We start from the raw sequence: 25561 nt of genomic DNA on the forward strand, positions 1-25561 counted from the left end.
AATAAGATACAGTGAAAATTTGCCTTCTTGTTGATGATTTGGTGCCAAAATGTTGCTTATCTTATGTAATTCCATACTGGCAAAAATGGATAGAAAATTATGTACTGCCACATATTCCTTAGAGACAGTGGAGATGTTCCATTATTTTAACTGATGCAGTTTATAGATTTGTATACACTACTACAGACTTATAAAATGCAAAATATTTTATAGAATACATTTAATAAAAATACAACACATTCATTAGTAGATGTAATTTTTGTTTTCTGACTCTTAAGTGCTGAGTGACTACTTTCTTCAAAAAATTGTAGCCTGAGAAATTGCTACCTGGATATTATTTTTTTCTAGTAATGCATTCTAAGTTTATAAGTAGGAAAAGCAAAATTCTAAATATAATTTCTCACCTAATTGTGGAAATAGTTTTGAACAGGAAAAGATTTCTATTACTATTTATATGTAATCCTTTTTGCACAATTGCTGTATATTATTATATTATATTGTGGACAACATGCTCCAGCTTAGGTAGATGGTAGTGTTTCCAATGGCTACAGTTGTTCCAGGCAAGAATCCCTGAAAACCTACATCAGAAACTAAATGGACTTCCGAGGAGAGTGATAGAGAAGAATCTGCTCTTTTTATTTTCTTAGAAGGCCATAAATAGACGATTGACAAAATGAAGGAATAAATTGTTTCCCATCAATATAACCCTTCAATGAGGTGACAGAGTAGGTAGTTGGGGAGGTTTAGTTCTTTGGAGTGAGAAACTATTAAGGAAATAAATATGGGATGTAATAAGGTCTATGAACCTCAGTCATTGTTGAATCTGATATGTGTACTTATTAGCTTAATATTTTATGTTTCTCGGATTTTCTCTCTTTAAAAAAACTTTTTTATGCTTGGTATTGTAAGTTATGTTTGCAATTATGCTAGCCTGCTTTAACTGTGCCAAGTGGAAGCAGAGAGGTTTAATTCTGGTCATCGCTGAGCAGAGCTTTAGACAGGGAACAGCATGCTGTATTGCCATAGAGATTAAAAGAGAGAACTCCAAAGGAAGGTGAAAACTTTTGTCAGATCTCCCCTCATCCAGCCACAGGAAAATCCCCTCTCAAGGCTTCTCTCTGCTACTTCCTTGAGAACTTCTTTTCCTTGTTTTAGCAAAAACTTAGCATGGTGTGCTAGTAAGTTCACCATCTTTTAGAGTCAAATTATCTGAGTGTAAACCTTGGCTTTGGTACTTACTAACTATGTAGCCTTGGGCAAATTATTTAACCCTTTAACCTCTGTTGCACCATTCTTAGTGTTAATAACAGTACCTACCTCATTCTATTGTTATTTATAATGATTAAATAAGTTAGTATTTGAAAAGTGCTAAGAAGAATACCTGGCACATAGCAGCTGCTATATAATTGGTTGATACAGAAAGCTCTTCTCTCACAATTCATTTTGAAATAATATTTGATAAGTTAGTATTCAAGCTGTTAAATACTTTATGTTGATAGTATTATGCTGGGCTCACAGCTTCCATCATCTACATTCCTACAAATTGAAAGAAATAACGTACTGAATTTGTAAGACCTTTTCACAAAATATAGTAAGTCCTCTACCTCTATGCATATCTAAGTAAAGTTTTTTGAATTATACTCTGACTAGATGAGAGACCCTAGCAATTATTATAATATATGCAGAAAAAGCAAGGACCATAAACTCCAAAGCATCATACTTCCTAAAAATTGAAAGATTAGATTGTTAGGGAAGAAAAACCAGGAAAATGGCAAGACAAGAGGTCATTGAACAGTTAGAGTTAAGAGGACCAAGGTAACTTCACCAAGATACAGAACTTTTGAGGCCAAGGATGAAATAAGCAGTCAACCTTTCTGTTTTTCATTAACCATAAACAATAGCCAAATTCTAATAGATTTTTAATAGATGGAAGTTCCCTTAACTTCTAGATCATGTGTCTCTGAATAAGCCATTCTTTATCACCTTTATTCCAATAATATATTATCTAAAGGTCAGAATTTGTGTCAGGTAGACAGTCACATCACTTTCTGCTGTTTTTGACTTAGCATTTGAAGCTATGCTTTCAGAGAATCTTCCAGGCATTTAAAAGGAAGCTTTTTTTTTAAACTTGGTATCAGGGGCAGGGAGATTTTGAATGTTTGGGTTTAAAAGAAAATGGAGGACCAAAATATTGAAAATGACTAACTAAGACATTTGGCTAGTAAATGGCCTAGTAGGGAAAGAGCCCCTAGATAGGTATTGTATGTAATCATATGAGTGATTTGATTCTAGGACCTCAAGAGATCTTTCCCTGCTCCTTAGCACTGTCATCAAAACAACAGCAACCCTTAAGTTTCTGGTACAACAAAGCATGTGACTTCACCATTAAGAGTTTTATAATTTCTTTGCATTTTCACAGTAGAGATAGGTGTTTTTTTAAATTTCATAATCTTGAGACATATATATGATATAATCACATAAATATTTTCATTAAGATTTTATTTTTAGAGCAGTTTTAGGTTAAGAACAAAATTAAGAGAAAGTATAGAAAATTCCCATATACCCCCCTCCTCCCAACTCAGACATGCATAGCCTTCCCATTATCAACATCCTTCACCAGAATTGTACATTATATTTGATGAACCTGTATTAACACATCATAGTCACCCAAAGTCTATAGTTTACACTAGGGTTCACTATTGGTGTTGTACATTCTTTGGGTTTGGACAAATGTGTCATGACATGTATCAATCATAATAGTATCATACACAGGATTTTCAGTGTCCTAAAATCCTCTGGGCCTATAGTCATCCTTTCCTCCTACCAATTCATGGCAACCACTTAATTTTGTGCTGTATCCATATATATATATATATATATATATATATATGTTATATAATTTGAATCATATAGTAGAAGATTTCAGATTGGCTTCTTTCCCTTAGTAATATGCAGTTAGGATTCTTCCATGTCTTTTCAAGGCTGGATAGCTCATCTATTTTTAGTGCTGAATAATATTTCATTGTCTGGATATACCACAGTTTGTTTATCCATTTACCTATTAAAGGACAGCTTGATTATTTTCCATTTTCAGCAATTATGAATAAACTGCTATAAACATGCATGTGCAGGTTTTTGGATGGACATAAGTTTTTAACTCCTTTGAGTAAATACCTAGGAGTGTGATTGCTGAATATGTTTAATTCTGTAAGAAACCACCAAACTGTACTATTCTGCATTCCTACAGTGAATGAGAGTTCCTGTTGCTACACATCCTCGTCAGCATTTAATGTTATCAGTGTTCTGGATTTTGGTTGTTTCTAATAGGTGTGTAGTGGTACATCATTGTTGTTTCAATTTACATTTTCTTGATGGTGCGATGCGGGGCATCTTTTCATATGCTTATTTGCCATCAGTGTATCTTCTTTGATGAGGTGTACACATAAAGATTTTTAGTTGTTTCAAATGGCTACAGTTTAAGAAAAAGATGTCTCATAATCAAAGCTAACCCCTCAAATATTGGCTGTGGAGGGGTGATCAAATCCTTCCATCTATTGGGCTGGGCTATTACTGTTAACTTCCTCTTTTGATTTTTTGTTTCCACTATTCCTTCCTCACCACCTGTAAGTGTACTCAAACTTCTGTCATTAAATAATGTTCCCAGTCCAATAGTTTTTCTCCCAAAACAAGTACCTTGAAAAAGCAGTCTTCATCGGCTATGGCTACTTCTTCACACACTTTTAATTTTCTTTTTACTCTACTACATTCAGATTTTTGCTCTTCACTCTCCTGCAATCATGTTTTTCTTTGTGTGAACTGTGTAAGAAAATAAACTGTTTAAGAAAAATTCATCAATGATCTTATTTGCCGTATTGTGTTAGAAACATTTTTGTCTTGTTATTCATGACATTTAACTCTGTTGATCTCTTCCTTTTTCTTGAAACTATTTGTTCTCTTTTATTCTGAGACTTTGCAATCTCCCCTTTACCCACTTAATTTTCTGAACGTCGTGTTTGTTACCGTGGATAATTTCTCTTCTTTTGCTCACCTGTTAAATACTAATTTTTCTCATGCTTCTTTCTTAGCTTTCTTCTCATCACATGTTCTTAATCTCATGGCTTCAACTAGCACCTGTAAATAGATGATGCCTATATTTTTATCCATATCCCAATCTCCTCTCTTAAGGTCCAAAGTCACCTAGCCAACTCATTACGGGATCTGACAACCTGTGTGTCCCACAGAAACCTGCCCACATCTCAAATCTTGTATCATACCATACTCTCCTTTTGTTAATAAACTCATGAACTTCCATGATGCTGTACTTGTTCTCATCCTTAATGCCAGCAGTTTCCTCTACTTGAAGTGCTCTCCCTTTAGGTCCTCTTATGGTTGGAAGTCAGGCTCAAATGTCAATTCTTAGGACAGGCATTTCCTGATCACCTGTTCAAAAATAGAATCCCTCCCAGTTACTCTTTTTTATATCATATATTTTATTTTTTATGCATTATGTCACTCTTTGAAAATATCTGATTTATTTTTACACTCACTTCCTTGTTTATTGTCATTCTACCCATAGTAGATTACAAGGGGATCATGAATGTTCTTTCTTTACTGTGTCTCCAGCACTAATAATAGTACCTGGCAAATACTAGGCACAAAATAAATATTCGAAGAATGAAGAAACTTATAATTTTAGCTCACCTACAAAAGTCAATTTCATTACTTCCTACCTCAGCCTGCTCATCCATCCCAGCTTGTTTCCTTATCCTGGTGAATCCTCATCTACCCATGCATCCAAGCAAGAGAGCTTAGAATCATTACCCCTGTCCCTACCCTTGACGTGTCCAAGTAGTCACAAGGCTTGTCAGTTTTACTTCTTAGTATTCCTTCTGTCCATTCCTTCATATCAACTCCTGGTCCTTTCCTTTTTTGTTAAGGCCCTCAACTCTTTCTTGGGCTAATTTAATAATATTTTGGCAAGTCTCCTTCATTTAGTCTTCCATCCCTCCAAATATTCCAAACTATTAGAAAATATTATTTTTAAACGAAAACAAAACCTTGATCATATTACCACTTCTTCTGCATAACATCTTTCAAAGCCCAACACCTATTTGCCAAAATTGTAAGAGTCAATCCAAGAACATCCAGAGTCCAGCCCTGGCCTCTTTCTCCATCTCTAATTTTAACTATATTAGGATCTCTCAAACAGTCCTAATATCCAGTTATACCAGCAACATACTTGTAAGTTTGGATCGTCTTGATTTTTAAAACATTGTTTTAAAAATCAAAAATGAATGTTTTTAAAACATTCATTGTGCTTCTCTTACATGAACTGCAAAGTATATTAAAGAAATTAAGAATAAGAAATTTAAAATGAAATGCTGAAGTGTTTTCTCTATTATCTTAATCTACTTCATAAACTCTTAATTTTATTTCTCAGGTGACTCATTAATGTATGTTCTGTGCTTTAAAGAATGAGCTGTGGAGGACACTCCACAATATCATCTCTTGGTCAATTAGGGCTGCCTCTGAGAGCAGTTCAGAGCACAGGAGACCCTGCTGCCTGCCAAGAAGTCTGTTATCAAAATAACTGTCTAAGGCTTTTCTAGGCCAGAAGGGAAAAATGCTCACTAAGGTTAGAGAAACAAAGGACTATAGGAGTTATTAAGAAAGTACTTGTCAAGCAAGAAAGGCAGAGAGCATGAAAGGACTGAGAGAAATGAAGTGAGGGTCTAATATATGGATGCATAAAAAGTTAGACAAATGTAATTCCACAGTCATCGCATTTTCACTTTGATGTTTCTCATGTGTTTAAATCAATAGGAGAATTTTTTTTTAGTTACTGAACAGGTGCTGGAAGATTAACACATTCAATGAACATTTGTGCTGCCTACTTAGAAAAGTTCAAAACATAAAATGCAAATCATATATATGGGTAATTCCTTTGCACATCATTAAGGATTTCACTTTTCTTGGTCATCTAAATATATAGTCAAGTACCTTGAGTAAAACGGTTTCTTCCAATTTCATTCTTAATACAGAGGCAAATACCATGTCTTTTTATCTTTATATTTGGTATACAGTGACAGTGGTTGGAATGAAAGTGTAAAAGTTGAATTTATTTTTGCTCTAAGGTTAACATTGTAAAACATGGCTTCTTTATTTCTGGAATGATTGGCCATTTAAGAAAGTCATTATTCTCTCACTCTTACTTTGAATAGAACAAATATTGTGTTGAGATGCATGAGGAAAGGTGTTCTTCCCCGTTTCATCTGCCCTACTCAGGTCCTTCACTCTGGGTGGGTATAGGATGCTCCTATACAGATACCCCTGGTCTACTTGCTATCTTTTCTTTTTTTGCCCCATCGCTTTCGTTTCGCTTTCGCTTTCTCTTTCTCTTTCTCTTCCTCTCTCTCTCTCTCTCTCTCGCTCTCTCTCTCTCTCTCTCTCTCTCTCTCTCTCTCTCTCTCTATCTCTCTCTCCCCTAAGCTTCTTGTGCATGGAAAAAAAACATTCTGGTTCCTTGCTTTTCTGTCTCACAACTGAAAAAACAAAAGCACAGCTGATTGCTTAGGTGACTGATTGTAAACACAAGGTAGCAGCCACAATTTTACAGAAGCCAGAATGGGAGATATTGCATAAATGGATTTATTACCTTTAACAGGCTGTGTTATACTCTAGACTTGTTCTCATTATAGAAAATAACTCTAAATATTTACCTTATGTATGGCAGTGGTATATTTTTAAAATTAAAATGATCCTTATATTATAGGATAGATACCTGTATGTAATGAATCCCAGTTTCCCTAATACAGATCACTGATGTAAGATGTCACCTGAGCTTCATGGAGTTTCCTAAACATAAATACTTTAATTTTTATTTCAGGCAAGGCTCTTTTACCAAATTACCTGGGAGAGGTTCCTCCATAGGAAGCGATATTAAGTGGTTATTCTGCTGATGCTGAAGAATTGAATTACCACTTGCTACCAGGGCGAATCTGTTCTTGGCATCTGCAGTTGGAACTCAGAGAGAATTGTCCCATTTAATATCATCTACTTGTACACAACAGACCACTTACCATGACTAATCCATAATTGGAAAAAGAACATTCATAATTATCCCTACAGTGCTATGCCTTTTGAGAAAGATTTATTAATTGGCTTTAATCTATTCATTTATTGCTTTGCTTTTCCCTCCCAAAATATGACAGTGCGTAGTCTCATCATATTTCTCTTATTTCTAATGAGTATTTAATTAAAAATAACTGACTCAGACACAGAAAGGGCTGTATGTAGGTGTGCAAGATTTTTTTCTTCGTGATATTTAGCAAAATTGGATGATTTTTTACTCAAAATGCCCAAGCGCAGGCTGCTCATGATTTCATTTGTATTTTAGTGTGCTTTTACCGTTTAACTCTTGACCTACACAATTATAGCATATTTCTGTAGTTTTTAGAATTAGTTATTCTATGGGTTTATATTGAAGGTATTTTCTGCATCGATGAAAATAGTTGATAACTGTTTTTTTGAATTTTTCCAAGGTAAAATTATGTCCACACTCTATGGCATAGAAATTTGGAGCCACAAATGCTTATTTTTCAAGTTTTAAGTGTCTATGGAACTGTATTTTGAGAAGCTTTTATTCCTTCCCAATGAGATATGGGTGGCTGTCCATTTTGCTATGGGTTTTTATTAGTTAATACCAGTTTTCATAATATAAACATCCCCTTCCACTTCTTATGTGATTTTCAAGTCACATGGTTCTCTCTTGAATCAATAACACTGGATTCTTGCAAAGATTATAACCTTGAACTCTCTGCTCTCCAATATTTTTCAAAATTTGCACTATGTGACAAATAATTCTTGTAGGGTTGCACAAAACTATGCATTCTATTCATCTTAGTTAAAGCACATGCCACCTTTGGATCAAGCTAGACCAGAATAGACCTGTATACAAGAATACATATATTTCAGTGCAATATGTACATTTGGTAAGCACCAGTCAACTTTCTATAAAACGGGGATATAATTAACTACCTTACAGGTTTATTGTGATAATTGAATGAAATAAATCATGTGAAATATTAAGTACACTCCTTAGAACAAAAAAGTGCTAAAAAATTTTGGTTATATATTTTTGAATACATGCCTACAATGTATAAAAGTAGTCAGCTCTGCCTGAGGACAATGGGAAGGTGTCACAAAGGAGGTAAACACCTAAATCAGAACATGAAGGATGAGTAGGAATTTTCCACAGAGCAAAATAAAGTAAGGGAACAGTATGTGCAAAGGCATTGAGATGCAGCAAAAGGGAGAAAGAGGCTAAGGGATGGGCCTAGTTATAAAGACAAATGTAGACGAGGTTGAGAGATTTAGATTTTATTCTGGAAGTGAATGGTATTTAGTCTATTAGATTTCTTTTTCTATTTTTGTTTCCTTTAACTATGAGTCTTAGAAATGAGGGAAAATGTAGCAAGAATTATCTAAGTCTTCATTCACGGTATGATGAAAACACTAATGGACAAGTCTTAATTTTAGACATCAATTTAGTTACTGAAGTAAGTACAATAATATTGAAAAAAATGAGAATATGTAGAATTCAAAGAATTTGAAGTGCACATGTTTCTGTATCTTGAGCAGTATTTATCTTGAAGGTTTAATTTTCAGTTACTCTTCCGTAAATATTTTTAAATGCTTTAAGGTAACATTATTAAAAGAAATCTGTTGTAGGAAGGCAATAAATTGCTCTCTAATTTGTGTGTTTTGAAAATTTGCATTTGACAGTACTCTCTAAGCAAAGCACTATAAAACATTTTCCTATTTATAGGATGAATACATTGTGACAGAAAATGTGATAGAAAAAAAAATCTAAACATAAAAAGACCTAGGTATCATCCTACCACTAATACATTTCATGACCTTGACATAATTACAAAACTTTCCTGGGCCTCATTTCTTTATCTGAATAAATTGATTTAGTTCCTTCCCTGTGGTGAGCTTGAAGCCCCAGTTTTATGATTATTCATCATCCATTTCCAAATATACAAACATTTTATGAACAAAACATTGATAGAGCACATAGTGGTTTAGATATGAATACAAAATTTTGTTTACAGGGCTCCTATTGAATACCTTTTTCAAAGATTATATAGGAAGGATATTAGATTAATAAATAATATAGGTAAAGTTAGATAAAGTTAGATAAAGATAGATAAAGTTAAAATTGATAGTGATAGTGCAAAGAATGAAATGACTTTTTGAGTTTTAAATTATGTCTATATGCAGATCTGACAACTGATATTTTTAGTACATTATTAAAGTCTGGAGATATACATTTTCATTTATTCATATAATTTACTCCTTTGCAAAACATTTGCCTAAACATCTCTAGGTGATTTTATATATATATATATATTCTGATGTTCTCTTTGACATAGGTAAACATAGAACTATTTTTCTCTCATTCGTAAACTCAGATGTAAATAATATGCTTTTTATTAGGAAACTGTACTATAAAGTCTTGGTAGTCATTAAATTAACAAACACATTAAAAAAAATATTTATTTATTTGGCTGTGCTGAATCTTAGTTGTGGCATGTGGGATCTAGTTCCTGACCAGGGATCAAACCCGGGCCCACTGCATTGGGAGCGTGGATTCTTAGCCACACGACCACCAGGGAAGTCCCCAACAAACACACTTAAATTATTGCCAGGTAGTAAGTTAAGAACTGGAAAATATAGTTTAATAAAGTTTAATAGGCAATAGCCTTTAATGATTTTCAGTTATTTGGATCAAATTTTCATTGTTCTTAAGGTTAAAAAATGCATCTGTAAGCCACAATTAGTTATAGAGTTAATGGGTGAATGAATAGTCACTCTTCAGTTAATATGAAAAAGACCCCTGTTTATTTATGAGTTAATATATTTCTGTAATTATAAGCATAAAATATGAAATCTACAGCAAAGTATGTAGTAACTGAAATGTGACCCCTAAGTTTGCTCTCCTTCAGTGTCAACCTTTATTTAAAGGGTGTTCTGCAGAATGCTAGTATTCCTTCATATGCTTCTTAGAAAATAACATTCCATGAATAAACATTTGGGAAATGTTGGATTCAACAAAGTGAAGCAAATTGTGTTTCTTTTGTTTCAGCGTCAATCTGCCAGAGGAATCTTAATTTGAGCACTGAACTCATTTTTTTTGTGATATCTCATGGGACTAGAGATATTATGTATGATGTATTTTGGGAAATATAGTTCTGTTTAAAACATTTTCCATAAAGAAAAAATTTTAATTAAATTTAAAAAATTGGGGCTTCCCTGGTGGTGCAGTGGTTGGGAGTCCGCCTGCTGATGCAGGGGACATGGGTTCGTGCCCCAGTCTGGGAAGATCCCGCATGCCGTGGAGCGGCTGGGCCCGTGAGCCATGGCCGCTGAGCCTGCGTGTCCGGAGCCTGTGCTCCGCAACGGGAGAGGCCACAACAGTGAGAGGCCCGCGTACCGAAAGAAAAAAATAAAATAAAATTTAAAAAATTGTAGCTCACCTGGCCTCTGCTGCTCTGAGAGGAAGATGGGGACTGCATGGCCAGTTGCTCTTCTGGGGAGGGACAGGACCGCACTGCCACAAGCTTCTCATAAGTTTACTATTAGAGCACTATTTCTTTATTCTTTAAATGTGTAAAGGGGAAATCCAAATTGAAGCCAAAAAAAAAAAAAAAAGAAAATTGAAAGTGTTTTTTTAATAGAAATAAAATTGTAGTTTTTATTTAAGTTTATTACATGATGGGCTAGAAAAACAGCTAGCTGCAAATTAAGATAATTGTCCTTTTCTTATGAGGTTGGTTTGGAGGGTGTAGTGTGGAGATAGCTTTTTTCTATGTGAATTACATGTTTCCTTTAAAGAAAAAAAAAATCAACATAAGAAAATCCCTGAGAGTTTTCAGTACAGATGTCTCCAAAAGAGTTATTGCTGCCAAGATTTTTTTTCCCTGTGTGTCATAATCTTTGTATAATTTATAAATGATAACAAAGCAGTCAGGCCACATTCATAAAAGCCTAGTGACACATAATTTAGTTGAATCTGAGGATTAGAATTAATTATCTCTCTTTGTTCTAAGTTCTAAATCTTAGTAAATGATTCATGCATGTCATTACAGCTTAATATTTGCATGAAATCACAGTTTAGCTGGCATAATTTAACAGCAATTAAAAAGCTATTTAATTGTCATGCTAATTGGTCTGAGAGCCCTTGAGGAAGAAGGGTGTCTGCCGTTTTTATTTAAGTATCTCTAGGCGGACAGTCATATACTTGCAGATACCCATAACATAATTGATAACATTCTTCCTGTTCTTGGAAATGTGAGTGAATAATAATTCATGTTTTTCCTTTATAAATAAGAGAAAAGAACAACAATATGAATATGTCATTCTGTAGGAAGACATTATTATGATAATGATAATGAATCTTTATCTCCTAGCCATGAGTCTAGGTTGGAGGTAAAGAACTATGCCTATCCCTGTGCTCTAGTTTTTAATCCCTTCCATATTTTCCTTTCTGAAGGTAGACGTTTCTTAACTCTCTGGAACATGAAATGTACATATAGGTGTCTTGAGTCCTACCCATTAGGTTGCTGATATCAGGATCCAGCAAAATGAAAAAGGAAAATGTAACACTTCTTAATATCTCAAAGCCAATACACAATCATATAGATTTAGGAGTGATGTTATGCTACTCTAACAGTATATAACAGATCTTGCTACTGAGTCCTCTGTACTCATTTAGACCATTCCCCACACTGCAGCCAGAATGCTGTTTTTGAAACACATCACTTCTGTAGATAGAATCTGTTAGTTTCTTCCTGTTAAGTATAGAAACATATTCAGACTCATTCCAATGAGCCAGCAGTCTGGCATTATCCAACCCCTTCCTGTTCCTTAAAACTCACTTCTTGCTTCCTCCTTCCGCATTCTAGCCACAGTGATCTTCTGACAGTTCCATGACTATTTTAAAATCTTTTTTGACTAAAGAGCCACACATCTTCTACCTCTAATATTCTTCCCACCCCTCTGAACGTCTTCCACATCACCTCTATGAGGCCTTCTCAGAATGTTTCTCAGGTTATTTCAGCTCCTTTCCTTTTGATTTCTGTAACTGCACTTACTATAATTTGAATTTTATTCTTCTGTTTGTGTGTGTGTATTTGTGTTTATCTAGCCATTCAGCTAAAATGTTAATAACAAGAAAGCAGAAATAACTTTTATCACATTCATGCTGTAAGCCCAAGATCTAGCAGAATATCTGGCACACATAGTAGTCACTAAAAATATATATATTTAATGAATGAATGACCATATCTTGAAATCCAAAAGAAGCTTATATGAAAAATTGAATTTCTTTCTATGGAGAGAATGTCACAGAGAATTCTTTCCCTCCTTCTAAGCAAATTTTCTTGATAGCAGCAATTTAAAGAACTGTTTAGATTTCTCAAAACTAAGCTTTTTAAAATGTGGTAGGAATGTTAATTAGTTATTTATGCAATAAATTATTTTTCAAAATATCTGTCATAAGCACAGTCTCTTACAGAAAGGATTCTGTGGTATTTCACAACATAGTACATAGCACAGTGCCAGGCACCGAGTAGACCTTCAGTTAATATTTGTTCAGTGAATGATATGAAACTGAGGTTTGAAGGACTCAGATAAGTGTAAAAGATTATTGACACAATTTTAAGAAAAGGCTGGAATAGTTAAAGGATATAAATACTCTATGCAGTGTGATCCGTATGGAAAAATAATGAGAAAAAAGAGAACAGATGCTCATCCACCATCCATGAGAAACATGGTTTGTGCACTCTTGATGACAAATAAGAGGATTGTGTGGGTCTCTTTATAAGCTTCTAAGGACATACTTACTTATGCTTAGTAAAGTTAATCTAAATAAAAGTCTAGGTACCATTTCTTATGTATACCCCCTTTTATCCCTTCCGTATAATGCTTTTGTCCCATGAAATTGGCAGGACCTAGTAAAAGCCTTTATGCTGCCTCCAGTTTCCTTTCCTCTTCCCCTTCTTCCAAACTGTCTGTCCACCCTGAGTTTATGGCCATTTATTCTCAGCCTGTGAGGAAAAGATTCTTAGAGAGATTGTCCAGAAAAATGAATGGGAGTTTTAGTTATACATCAAGCATAGTTTGAGGACTGAAAGACTCAACACAGCATGTTTTATATATGCATGTTACTATTTTTTCAAAATTTTAAAATGATGATGTAATTATTAAGATGTATTTAAAACCATCACATAATTTAAAATAATGTTATATATTTCAGTCAACAAATTTAAAAAGTATAATTACTATCTTTTGGAGATCTGTGGCTTTTGATATTAAATATTGAAATTCATATACCAAAAGTTAAGATATAGACCATCTTCACCCCTAAGACTCCACTCTTAGTAGACTAACTCAGATATTTTTAACCATATTTCTTTATGGTTTCCATCAGAAGAGCTCAAACTAATATAAAAGACAAGCAAGTGTTTATTGATGACGTTTTCAAGTTAGCACCATAATTCATTGTCCTATACATGTACATTTGTTTTTTAATTGCTTTCTCTAGGGCCACCTTCAGCTCCTAGGAATGTGGTTTTTAACATCAATGAAACGGCCCTTATTTTGGAATGGAGCCCACCAAGTGACACAGGAGGGAGAAAAGATCTCACATACAGTGTAATCTGTAAGAAATGTGGCTTAGACACCAGCCAGTGTGAGGACTGTGGTGGAGGACTCCGCTTCATCCCAAGACATACTGGCCTGATCAACAATTCCGTGATAGTACTTGACTTTGTGCCTCACGTGAATTACACCTTTGAAATAGAAGCCATGAATGGAGTTTCTGAGTTGAGTTTTTCTCCCAAGCCATTCACAGCTATTACAGTGACCACGAATCAAGATGGTAAGTTCCACTGTTGTTCTCTCAAAACTTATCTATAATTCCCTTTTGATGCTTAATATCCCTGGTGGACCTATATTCACTGAGGTGCAATTGTACACTCTATACATTACAGGGGTGATTTTCTGGTTGTTGTTCTTATTGTTTCCCAAGGTGCAGAAAGATATTTTTGATATTACTTCTTAGTAGTAATGGTCAATTAGATATAAAGCTTCTCTTTCATATCTATGCATTTATGTTTTTGATATAATCCTATACTAACATATCTTAATGAGCAAGTCCATATTACTTACCAACAAACATCAGACATAAATAAGATGTTGCTACATGAATTGAAATTCAGTTGCCGTACTTATGCAGCCATCTCTTTTCCATGTCAGATAAGCAAATAGTAAGAATTTATGCTAATTATAATTCATATCTATATTGTAAAAACAATGCAGCCAGCAAGCCTAACCCTAATCCACTCCTAAAAGAAACAGCAAAAAATATCCAGAAGTGTGTCTAAATGCTGCTGTTTAGGTGCAGTTTTGTGTAAAAAATAGTTAAACTGTCTTTTTTAAAAACTCCAATTGCCTTCAGCTAAATGGTCCCTTTTAACACTACAGGTTTTTACTGCAATGTAGTTAGGCATGAATAGGCCTATGATTTTTTAAAATATATATTCTCTTTAATTCCCCCCATAATGTAATTTATCACAAAGCATGACACAGGAAAAGCTTCAAAGATTTAAAAAACTCCCTTTGAGAAGCATTCATAAATTATGTTGATACAGAAGTGATTGTCTTATAGAAGAAAGTATTGTTTTATATGTTTTATACTATTCTTTTACACTATATTTGTTTGCTAGGTCTGCTATAACAAATGCCACAGACTAGGTGGTGTAAACAACAGAAATTTAATTTCTTATTGTTCTAGAGACCAGAAGTCCAAGATTAAGGTATCAGCAGAGTTGATTTCATTCTAAATCCTTTCTCCTTGGATTGTAGATATCCATTTTTCCCTGTGTCTTTGTATGTTCTTTCCTATGTGCATGTCTCTGTCATAATCTCTTCTTGTAAGGATACTATCATGACAGATTAAATCCCACCCATATGACCTCATTTTACCTTGATTTCTTAAGGGACCTATCTCCAAATCCAGTCACATGCTAAATTCAACATATGGATTTTAGGGGATGCAGTTCAGCCCATATCATGCATTAAGGCAGCTATGGTGATATTCAAAGTAGAAATATATATAAGATGTTGGAATACTATTCAGCAATAAAAAGGAACCAACTAGTGATACTCACAACTTGCATAAACTTTAAGGGCACTATGCTGAGTGAAAAAAACCAATCTCAAAAGGACACAAACTGTATAATTCACTTACATAACATTCTTGAAATAACATAATTGTAGAGATGGAGAATAGATTCTTGGTGGACAAGGGTTAGGGCTTAGGGAGAGAGGGATTGGCTATGAAGGGGTAGCAGGAGGGAGCCTTGTAGTAATAATATAGTTATGTATTTTGATTATGGTGGTAGTTACATGAAGTTAGATATGTGATAAATTGCAAAGAGCTACACGCACGACATGCGTGCATGCACACACACACAAGCTCTATGGATTTTCTCAATGTCAGTTTCCTGGTTTTGATGTTGCACTTTAGTTATTGCAAGTAGTTAGCATTGGGGGAGGCTGGGTAAAGGGTGTATGGGACCTTACCATACATTTTTTTTGCAAATATCTGTGAATCTATAATTATTGCAAAATAAAAAGTGAAAAAAACACTGCTAAACCTATAAAGTATACAGGAAGAAACTTAAATATTCTACTAAAAACATATTTGAAGTGGATGTGACTATTTTATTCAAAATAATATATATAAGTTCACTTTGCTGATAATCTTCAGAAATGCATCTAATAAATAAAGCAAAGCCAAATAATACTGTAGAATCACCATTTTTGTATTTACTATATAGTATTCCTCTTCATCTAGCAAACTGCTCCACATCATAGAATTTGCTTTATGATTGTTCAAAATGTAATTCCTGTTTTCTCTTTTTTTTTCTTCTTTCCCATAGTGTCAACAACATCTTGTCAGATGTGTCTTCAGCATAAAACAGATAGGGTCTTCTGTTTCTCTCTGCATTAGCAGATTATTTCTAAGCCTTTTTTCTGCCACTTGATTAAAAAAACTATAATCCAGTACAACTGTTCTAACTATAGGGTATAAATAATTAGGTTTGGGAATAAAAACAATATATCACTTTAAATAAAATATATATGTAAATATGTTTACATAATTTCATACATTATACACATAGCAGTCTTTCAGGATTAGAAGAGAGTTCATTTAGGCTATTTTTCTAATTTAGCAGAAGGGCAAGATACGAACTATTTCCCACTTTGAAAATGAGAGAATTTATTAAAAGTGTATTGTTATAAGGACAGAAACTATACAAAGCATGAAACAAGATACAATATCCATATATTGAGGCTATGCATTCTGGTAGGGGACAGTATTATTAAATAATCCTCCCCAGTAAATTTATTTTTGAGAAGAATATTGAGAAACAATTATTGTTCATTTAATTCAACTTTGTTTTAGTTATAAATTATAATGAAAAATCAAAATATATTTAAATTTTGCTTGAAAAGTACATCAAGGTCCTAAACTGAGCTAAAATATTGCCACATATATGCTTTATAAAATATTATGACCAGTCTTACACGTATAGGCCACTTATCTCCATGTCATAATTTTAAGAAGCACCAAGAAGGTCTTCTCTTCTTGTGTCTGAAATTCTGATGTTAGAAAATCATACCTTTAAAAATGCAGATATTCCAGTCAAGGGTAACATTATGAAATAATTCAATCTGTGTATGTATCTATTACTCTCTTCATATCAGAAGGGGTCAGATCCTAGTGTTGGGTAAAAGGAGCTTATAGAAACTGGAGTGTCCCAGAACCAGACTTGAGCTATCATCATTGTGTGCCAGCTTTAATAAGATAACAGTGTTACTGTTGCAGATAGAGGGAGGGATTTGCCATCATTCCACTTGGGTATCTTTGGAAATTCTCTTTGAAGTGACTCAAGAGGCACTGTCCAAAGTTACAGGGTAACACATTACAATTTTGTTGGACTGAGGGGACCACAGTAAATTATTTGTCTCATTATCCGTAGGTTACATATCATTGTTTTCACACTAAAATAGAAAAGTGATATGAGCTATTAATAAGCCTTTAATTTATTCAACACATGTATAGTGGTGAGCGAGCTTTTGTGAATTTTACACCCTGGTGGGGAGGCAGATAACAAATAATTTGACAAATACATAATTAGTACTGTGATAAGTCCCACCAAGGAGAAGCTCAGGGTGCTCTGAGAGCATGTATTATTCAGGTCTAGAGGATAAGGGCTGGTTTTCCTGAGGAAGCAGTATTAAATTAAGTTCTGTTCTGAGAGATGAGTAGAATATGAGTAGGCCACGTGAAGCCAGGAGAAGGGAAAGAATGCTGAGTAGAAGGAACCAAGCAAAGGTTGAGCAACTGAGGGATTAGGCCCTGATGACTAATGGACCCAAGAACATCTAACAAGTTGATATATTGCAGAGGTACAACAGGATTTGGGGAAGGACCTGAAGATTTAACTAAAATTTGGAGAAATGAGTTGGTGTCTGCAAAATAGCCAAGGCAAGTTAGGGGAACAACCATTTAGCAGAAGATGCTGATATATCATCAGGGCCAGAGGTAGGGAAAAAGAAAATCAGCAGAATAATAATATTGTACATGAGGCAACCTCGTACAAATAGGAAATAAAATAATAGAGACTGAAAAATATAGACAGTTGCATTAATTATGATTTTACTATTCTGTGCACAGCGTGGAATGTGAGGATAAAGAGGAAGTTTGCATCAAATTACCTTTTCTTTCATGTAGTTGATTATATGTATATGTCTTTTCTCATACTTAAGAAATATTAAGGAAACCCCATTAAACAACCTTGACTTAATTGTTTACTGTCTGCTTACAATTACAGAAATGTAAAAAAAAAAAAAAAGAAATTTCCAAATCACTTAGACCCACTTAGCAGTAGTTAGGAAAAGCATTCCTTGATTATCCTGATTCTAGTTGGATAAATAAGATTATAGATTTAAGACTGACTCTCATAATTAGAAATCTTTGCAATAAACCTTAATTAACTGACTTCTGCAATCCCTAAAAGCTTTTTTGCAACCTTCTATTTTGATAGCTTATTTAAATGGTCTTTAAAGGTGGTTCATTTAGAGAACAAAACAAGAAAGCAACACCTAGAAAACATTTGATTTTAATCCTCAGTGCATGATAGAAAAACTAAGATGTGTAGTTTAGTAAAAGGAATTATTCAGGTCATAGACAGGAAAGGAAAATGTTAATCATGGATAGTCAGCCTGAAACAAATTGTGTTTGTAGATATCCTGACATGTGCAAAAACCTTTAGGGACCATGTTCAAAGTGAAAGACATGCTAAGTTACAAACCAATTCTGCTGATATGTACTAAAGGGTCTTTAAAGCAATTATTGTCAGAAGCAGTTTGTCCAGTCCTTCAGCTTCCTAAAATATATATTCAACACTCCTGTCTCTGCCAATGGGTGACTATTCTGTATAGGTCTTGCTTTAGGCTTACATTTTGATTGCAGATTTCATATATTTGCTCAGGTAGCAATAATTAATTGAACTGACATTGAAAATAGATTTAAATCAACAAAAGTCTCCATATATTTATAAACTTGAGATGTCTATTTGATTTACAGTTCACTGCATTCTGAAAATACAGTCTATTTCAAATAGCAACCTTTTGCACGTTGCTAGAGTAGGTAATTAGGGACATTATAAACATTCATTCATCTTTATATCTGTATTTTAATTTATTTTATGTCTGGATATTCCTCATAATTCTCACTGTATTTTGAAAATTCTTGACAGTGTTTTGAAAATTCTTGACAGTGGATATTCTTTTTTCTAAAATCTGTGCAAGTCTATTCAAAGTATAAAAGTTTTAAATGCTTACTAAAAATATACTGAATATAAGCCAGTGGCATGATAAGTTGAAGAAAAAAAGCAATAACCGTAATTGAAGCTAAGAGTGATGCTATACTATTTGTATTTTACATATTTCTTAAACATAAGAAAATTATATATTCAAAAGCCACAGACACTTTATATTGAAGGATAAAATTTTCCTATCTTCTAGGAAAAGTGTTTTTCTTCTGAAAAGTGCACTGAATATTTTATGTAGGGAAGATAATTGAAATGTCAGTCTAGTTAATCACAACTAAATAACTTTATGGTCCAGCCAAATATTAAATTATGATAGAGTCTGGATGATTGTAAACTTTGTGTTTAGTCCTGGGAAACATCAGATTACTCCCGAGTTTAGTGTCTTTTTGTGGCATGCAACTTTTGAGTAAACGAATGGTATAGAAAAGGCTCTTGACCTTAGCAATGAGTTTCCTGAAGTTGGTAAATGGCTCAGCTCTTGGTCAAGAAGTGTAGAAATTGAACTATTCCCAGTCACTTGTGTACAATAACACACATGGTTCTCTCTCACTGGATCATAATCATATTTTTAATAGTTGCTTTTCTGACCAATGTGAAAGTTTCTTGAGAACAAGGATGTTGTGTTATTTGACTGAACATATCCTCAACCTACATTGACTATAACCTAATAAATCTCTGTTAACTGCATTAACAGATATTGGAGATGGTTTCAGTTAATCTTTCATTCATTAATTTATTTCATTCATTCAAAAATATTTATTGAATATTTACTCTCTGACAGAAACTGTTCAGTGTGCTAGAGATATAGCAATAAAGAAGTACAAACCGTTAATAGTGTCCCTTCGTTCAGGACATTATATTTTAGTGTCAAGAAGGGATATGTCCCATGAAGAAAAACTAAACACAGTAAGAGGTTTGGAAGTGGTGGGGAAGGGGCATTTTGCATAGGAAAACCAAAAACACCTCTTTTGATATAACACCTGAGTGGATCATGAATTGAAGAGAAAACCCTGTGAATATATAAAAGAGTATTCCAGGCAGTGGGAATTAAAAGGGCAAAACCTTAAATTTAACCAGGAATTTGTCTAGAAATTAACTGCAAAGTATTATTGCACATGTATTCTTTAGCATGTACTAAATTTCATGCTCACTAAGTCCTGTGGTACTGTTCTTATAGAATTTTTAATAAAAGATTTTAATCAACACTAAACCATCCTTTAACAGCAATCATGGGGATTTTTTTGGTGATTGTACATTGCTAGAAAAATGTGTTTAATCCTAAACTTGATTTTAAGCAGTTGGCTTTTAGAGTCATCAGCTGTTTCTCTGAGAAATTCTCATTTGTGCATTTTTCAGGAAAGGTGACAAAGTGTTTTCTTTAGCATAAAGTAATAAGATCTTATTGCTATTTTGATGCCTCCACTACCACATTAACAATTTTAATGGCATTTCTCCATATAAATTGAAAAATTAGTAATAGAGGTTGTTTAGTAAAATATTTTAAATCCTATAAAAGTAAATCTGGTTAGCAGTGAAGATAAATGCATATGATCACATTTTGCATAATCTATGACTGTCATGATGTAAGGTTCTACTTTATGGTTAAGAACTGTCTAGCACATTGATTGCTCATTTTCAATGCAATTCTTTGTTTTGAAAATGGGCGCCAATTTAATTTCCTTAACTAAACTCTGCCTGCATAACTTGACTGATTTGGATAACTGGATTATTGGATTCAAGTGTGGTTGCTCTTAAAAACTAGGTTTTCATTTTGGGGGGATGTTTTCTAAAAGTCCCTTTTACTTCAAAGTAAATATTAATAAAGATTTTTTTTGAATAATGTGAGAATAAAACTAAAAGATTTTCAAGGTTGATAGATTATTCTAATTATTATTTAAAATGTAAAATGTCTTAATAAATAGTTTGTAAAGATTGAAAGCTAATTGCTGACCTTTTAATCAGACTGAAATTCCATAAAGCATCTTTAGATTAAGTAGCTTTTTTTTCCTTCCATGTATCCCTCAGCACTTTTCTATTTGGTTTGGATTCTAAAACAGTCAGTTCCAGCTACATAATTTGTGGTGCCCAGTGAAAAATGAAACTGCAGGACCCTTTGTTCAAAAAACAGGAAAAAAAAGGGCCGTTAAAGGTACTAACATATAAAGCCTTTTCCTTCTGCAATTTCTGTCTCTCAACTTGTCATGGTGCTTTTTTAATTGCCATTTAATGTCCTTCTAAGTAAAGTAAAAGTAAATTTCAAATTATTAGCATAAACTTTACCATTCCTCTTTAATTGCTCAATGCTACTTTTAAATGTAAATATAAGAGCATTTAACTCATTTGTGAAATCATCAAAATCACAGTTCTTTTCCTAGAGTCCTGCACCACTCCCTATCCCCAGTACCCAAGGGTATCTCGAGCAGACCAGAGCAGACAAATGTAAGACAGACTCAAAAAGTTTAGAAAGAGGAAGAGAGGGTGTCCCCAGGCACTGATCCAGTCAAGAGGCCCTCCCTCTGCACAGGGATACTTGTAGGGTGATTGAGGAAACCTCCAGGTTCCCAGGGCTTCCAAACCCACAGTGGAAGGGAAAACCCTAAGGGTCTTTGAATCTCCTTCCCAGAAACTATTGGCTACCTGCATGGAGTGGATGAGAAGCTTGCCCCCACTAAAATGTGGCCTCTGCAGAACAGAGACAGCCAACACACACACACACACACACACACACACACACACACACACACATACACTCACTCCTCTACACTCCACTCTCCAGTGCTAGAGAGCCCTACCTAGACCCTTCTGTGCACATGCCCAGATCCCTACTAGAGACAGGAGACAACCCAGAAATGTGGTCCTCCCTCCTCAGAAGTTAATAAAGTCACTTAACCCAGGTGGAGAATGGCAGCAATCCGTGGGCAGTGCAGGGATTGGAAGACTGCTTGGCAGAGAGCAGGGAGGAAGACAGGGAAAACATATCCCCAGGAATGTGGGGAGGGTGGGTGGCCAGAAGCTGGACTTTGCCTAGAGCCGGGGCTTCAAGCTCCCAATGCACACTCCATTGTCCCATCAGACTTCACTTACAAAACATGAGTTAAAGATAAAATTATTAAGAATTTCAAGATGGGGCTTCCCAGGTGGCACAATGGTTGAGAGTCCACCCGCCGATGCAGGGGACACGGATTCGTGCCCTGGTCTGGGAAGATCCCACATGCCGCGGAGCGGCTGGGCCCGTGAGCCATGGCTGCTGGGCCTGCGCGTCTGAAACCTGTGCTCCGCAACGGGAGAGGCCACAGCAGTGAGAGGCCCGCGTACCGCAAAAAGAAAAAAAAAAAAAGAATTTCAAGATGGCATTAGATGAGCATTAAACCCTAAACAGGTTCAGGGAGCCGTGCAACTGCGGCAAGTCACACACTCTTGAAATCGGTCCTGAAAACATTTTATAAAATAGTGATGTCGTTGTTTTTCCCATTTACCTCTATGTGTTAGTCAGCAAACAACTATAGTCAGTAACTATGATGTGCAAAGTACTGTGCTGTATGCCATGTAGTGAAAAATAGATGCATGTTTGAGTGTTTGAGACATGGTGTCTACTACAGAGCAGTCAACAGTCTTTCATTCTTTAAGATTCTTTAGAGCTTAGCTAAATAAAGAAAGACTAATTAAACGTATGATATCTGATTCAATACGCATTTGCAAGAAATGAGTGCCTGAAATATTACTTAGTACACAAGTCCTTAAAATATGTATAAAGTAATAAATGATTAAATAGTGATATGGCAGGTGGTGAATGTTGACATTTCACTTTTCTGTTTTTATGAAAGAGAGACTAGTTGTTTGGCCACGTATTTATTCTGTTATACAGTGAGCAAAGCTTTTACTAATAAAAGATTAAAAACAAAAAAAATGAAAGGTAGTTCCATAATTTGCCTAATGCTCTTCTAATTATTTTGCAATTTTAATAGACCTAAGGGTAGATTTCATAGCTATTGATACCTTTGTTCTCTGCTCTATATTGTTGTATTGAGTCATTTCCAAGGTGTACCCTGAGATAAAAGAGTTTTTTTCCTCAAAATAATTATGACATGACTCATTGAATTATTTGTATTCATGCTTTCAAATTGTTATCCAGCTTACATATTTCTTAAGTAATCTCTCATTAAAGCAAATAAATAATATTCCAAGGGTGATAAATATATCTATAATATGTGAATAGAAATGTACTTTTCATTCCATTTTGTTTTGTCTTTAAAAAGCTTATTTTACTCTTTTGCTGAATCACTAAATCTCTAAGATATGATTACCTTTTACTTTATAATGCCTGTGTGAATTGATGTCCTCTGTTTTTGACTTCCTATTTCAAGGCTGTTTTATATAAATAGTGAATGATTGACTACTTTCTATGAGTTTTAGATTATATATATTTAAAAAAAATTTTATTTATCTATTTATTTATTTTGGCTGCTTTGGGTCTTCGTTGCTGTGTGCGGGCTTTCTCTAGTTGCATTGAACGGGGGCTACTCTTCAGTTGTGTTGCGCGGGCTTCTCATTGTGGTGGCTTCTCTTGTTGCAGAGCACGAGCTCTAGGCGCATGGGCTTTAGTTGTTGTGTCACGCAGGCTCAGTAGTTGTGGCTCGCAGGCTCTAGAGCACAGGCTCAGTAGTTGTGGCACATGGGCTTATTTGCTCCATGGCATTGGGATCTTCCCGGACCAGGGCTCGATCCGTATCCCCTGCATTGGTAGGCAGATTCTTAACCACTGTACCACCAGGGAAGTCCTTAGATTATATTTTGATAAGTTTTTTTGATAGTTATGTCCTATCTCATAATTTTATGTTTTTAAATGATTTATTACTTTTTATAAAGATAAATGTTGGTTAGTTGTAGATATGAATTGCACATTTAGATTTCTAGAAATTGAGACTAGGTTCCTCATTCTATTTTTATGAGAATAAATATTTCATGTGCTGACAGTTTTGAATATTTAAAATGTTCAACTGCTGTCTTTATTTAGCTGTTTTATCCAAAATGTGAGATACTTGTATTAAGAGCAGAACAATTAAACTCTATTTGAAGTTCTACTTAATTATATATTTAAATTTAAAGATAACTGACATGGAAAATTATGTCCTATAAAAACTGTTTTCCAACATCTGAATTTTATTAACCTAACTGCTGCCAGTTCATATTAGTTTTATACTTATAAGGTGACAATTTTCATATGCCTTAAAGGACCTCAAGAGAATGTAGACTAAAGCTACAAGTCATCAGGCAAGATGTTCTTATAAATGTTATAAGTAACATTATATAGATAAATATATTTTATATTATAAATAAATGTTATTTTATCCCATTTCAAAGATCTCTAAGAAAGAGCTCCAATTCTCTTGTATATTTTAACTGACTCTTTTAGGGTGGTCTTCCATGTATCTTGTCTAAAATCTTCCTTCTGCCTATTAGCCTATTTAAGAAGAAAATACAAAAAATATATTGCACTTCAAAGAGCTAGAAGTTCTTTCTCTGAATCATCACTCTTTGTAGATGGGAAGACCATCAGTAGAACATTCTATTAAGATTACTTCTACTTATTTATTTGTTAGAAATAATTTTTCCCAATAAAAGAAAGAATCCATAATGTTAGGTGGAATACAAAAAGTAACCTAATTGCAATTAATTCTGATAGACCTTTTTTTATGATACAGCCTTGATATATCCACTTTCTTTACACATGAAGAATTAGATAAAGTTTTTATGACCTTTTAAGGCCAAACTCCTCATTATTGTACTATGATCTAGAACTAACTATCTTTCTCTAAGCTGTTCTCTACAAATGTCCCAATTCTTTAAATTTCCCTTATTAATTTGAATTTTATTTTCTACTTCCATAAATTTTTCTTTTCTCCCTTGTGGTAGCTCACAGTCTCAAAGGAGGGAAAGAAGTCACATACTTGCCTTCATGTGACGTTTAAATCCATGGTAGCTTGTCGTGGTATCAGAGGTATCAGAGGTACTATAAGCAGAGTATGGGAGGAGTTACCCTTTGTTTGATGTAAATTTGGCCAACAGGGACTTGATTTTGTAGGGAATACTATTATTTTATTCTTTATTAAAGTATAGTTGATGTGCAATGATATATAAATTACAGTTATACAATATATTGATTCACAGTTTTCAAAGGTTATTATGCTCTTTTTATAGTTGTGATAAAATTTGGCTGTATTCCCTGTGCTGTATAATATACCCTTGTAGCTTATTTTGTACATAATAGTTTGTACCTCTTAATCCCATACCCCTATATTGCTCTTCCCACCTTCTCTCTCCCAACTGGTAACTACTAATTTGTTCTCTATATCTGTAAGTCTGTTTCTCTTTGTTATATTCATTAATTTGTTGTATTTTTTAGATTCTACATATAAGTGTTATCATACGGTATTTGCCCTTCTCTGTCTGACTTATTTCACTTACCATAATATCCTCCACGTCCATCCATGTTGTTGCAAAGGGCAAAATTTCATTCTTTTTATGACTGAGTAGTATTCCATTTTATATATATACCACATCTTCTTTATTTATTCATCCATTGATGGGCA

At 34.2% G+C, this 25561-nt stretch overlaps 1 protein-coding gene across 2 annotated transcripts in view; it reads left to right on the forward strand.

Annotated features, from left to right (window-relative positions):
- EPHA6 (EPH receptor A6) overlaps positions 1-25561 on the forward strand; it is an 848766-nt gene that overhangs the window by 339246 nt on the left and 483959 nt on the right. For both annotated transcript variants that reach the window (XM_024759215.1, XM_024759217.1), the window contains exon 5: positions 13610-13945. In XM_024759215.1, the coding sequence (XP_024614983.1) occupies positions 13610-13945 (336 nt within the window). The remainder of the gene's footprint in view (positions 1-13609; positions 13946-25561) is intronic.

This window comes from Neophocaena asiaeorientalis, unplaced genomic scaffold (assembly GCF_003031525.2).
Source record: "Neophocaena asiaeorientalis asiaeorientalis breed wild unplaced genomic scaffold, Neophocaena_asiaeorientalis_V1.1 scaffold197, whole genome shotgun sequence".
NCBI classification, from domain to species: Eukaryota; Metazoa; Chordata; class Mammalia; order Artiodactyla; family Phocoenidae; genus Neophocaena; species Neophocaena asiaeorientalis.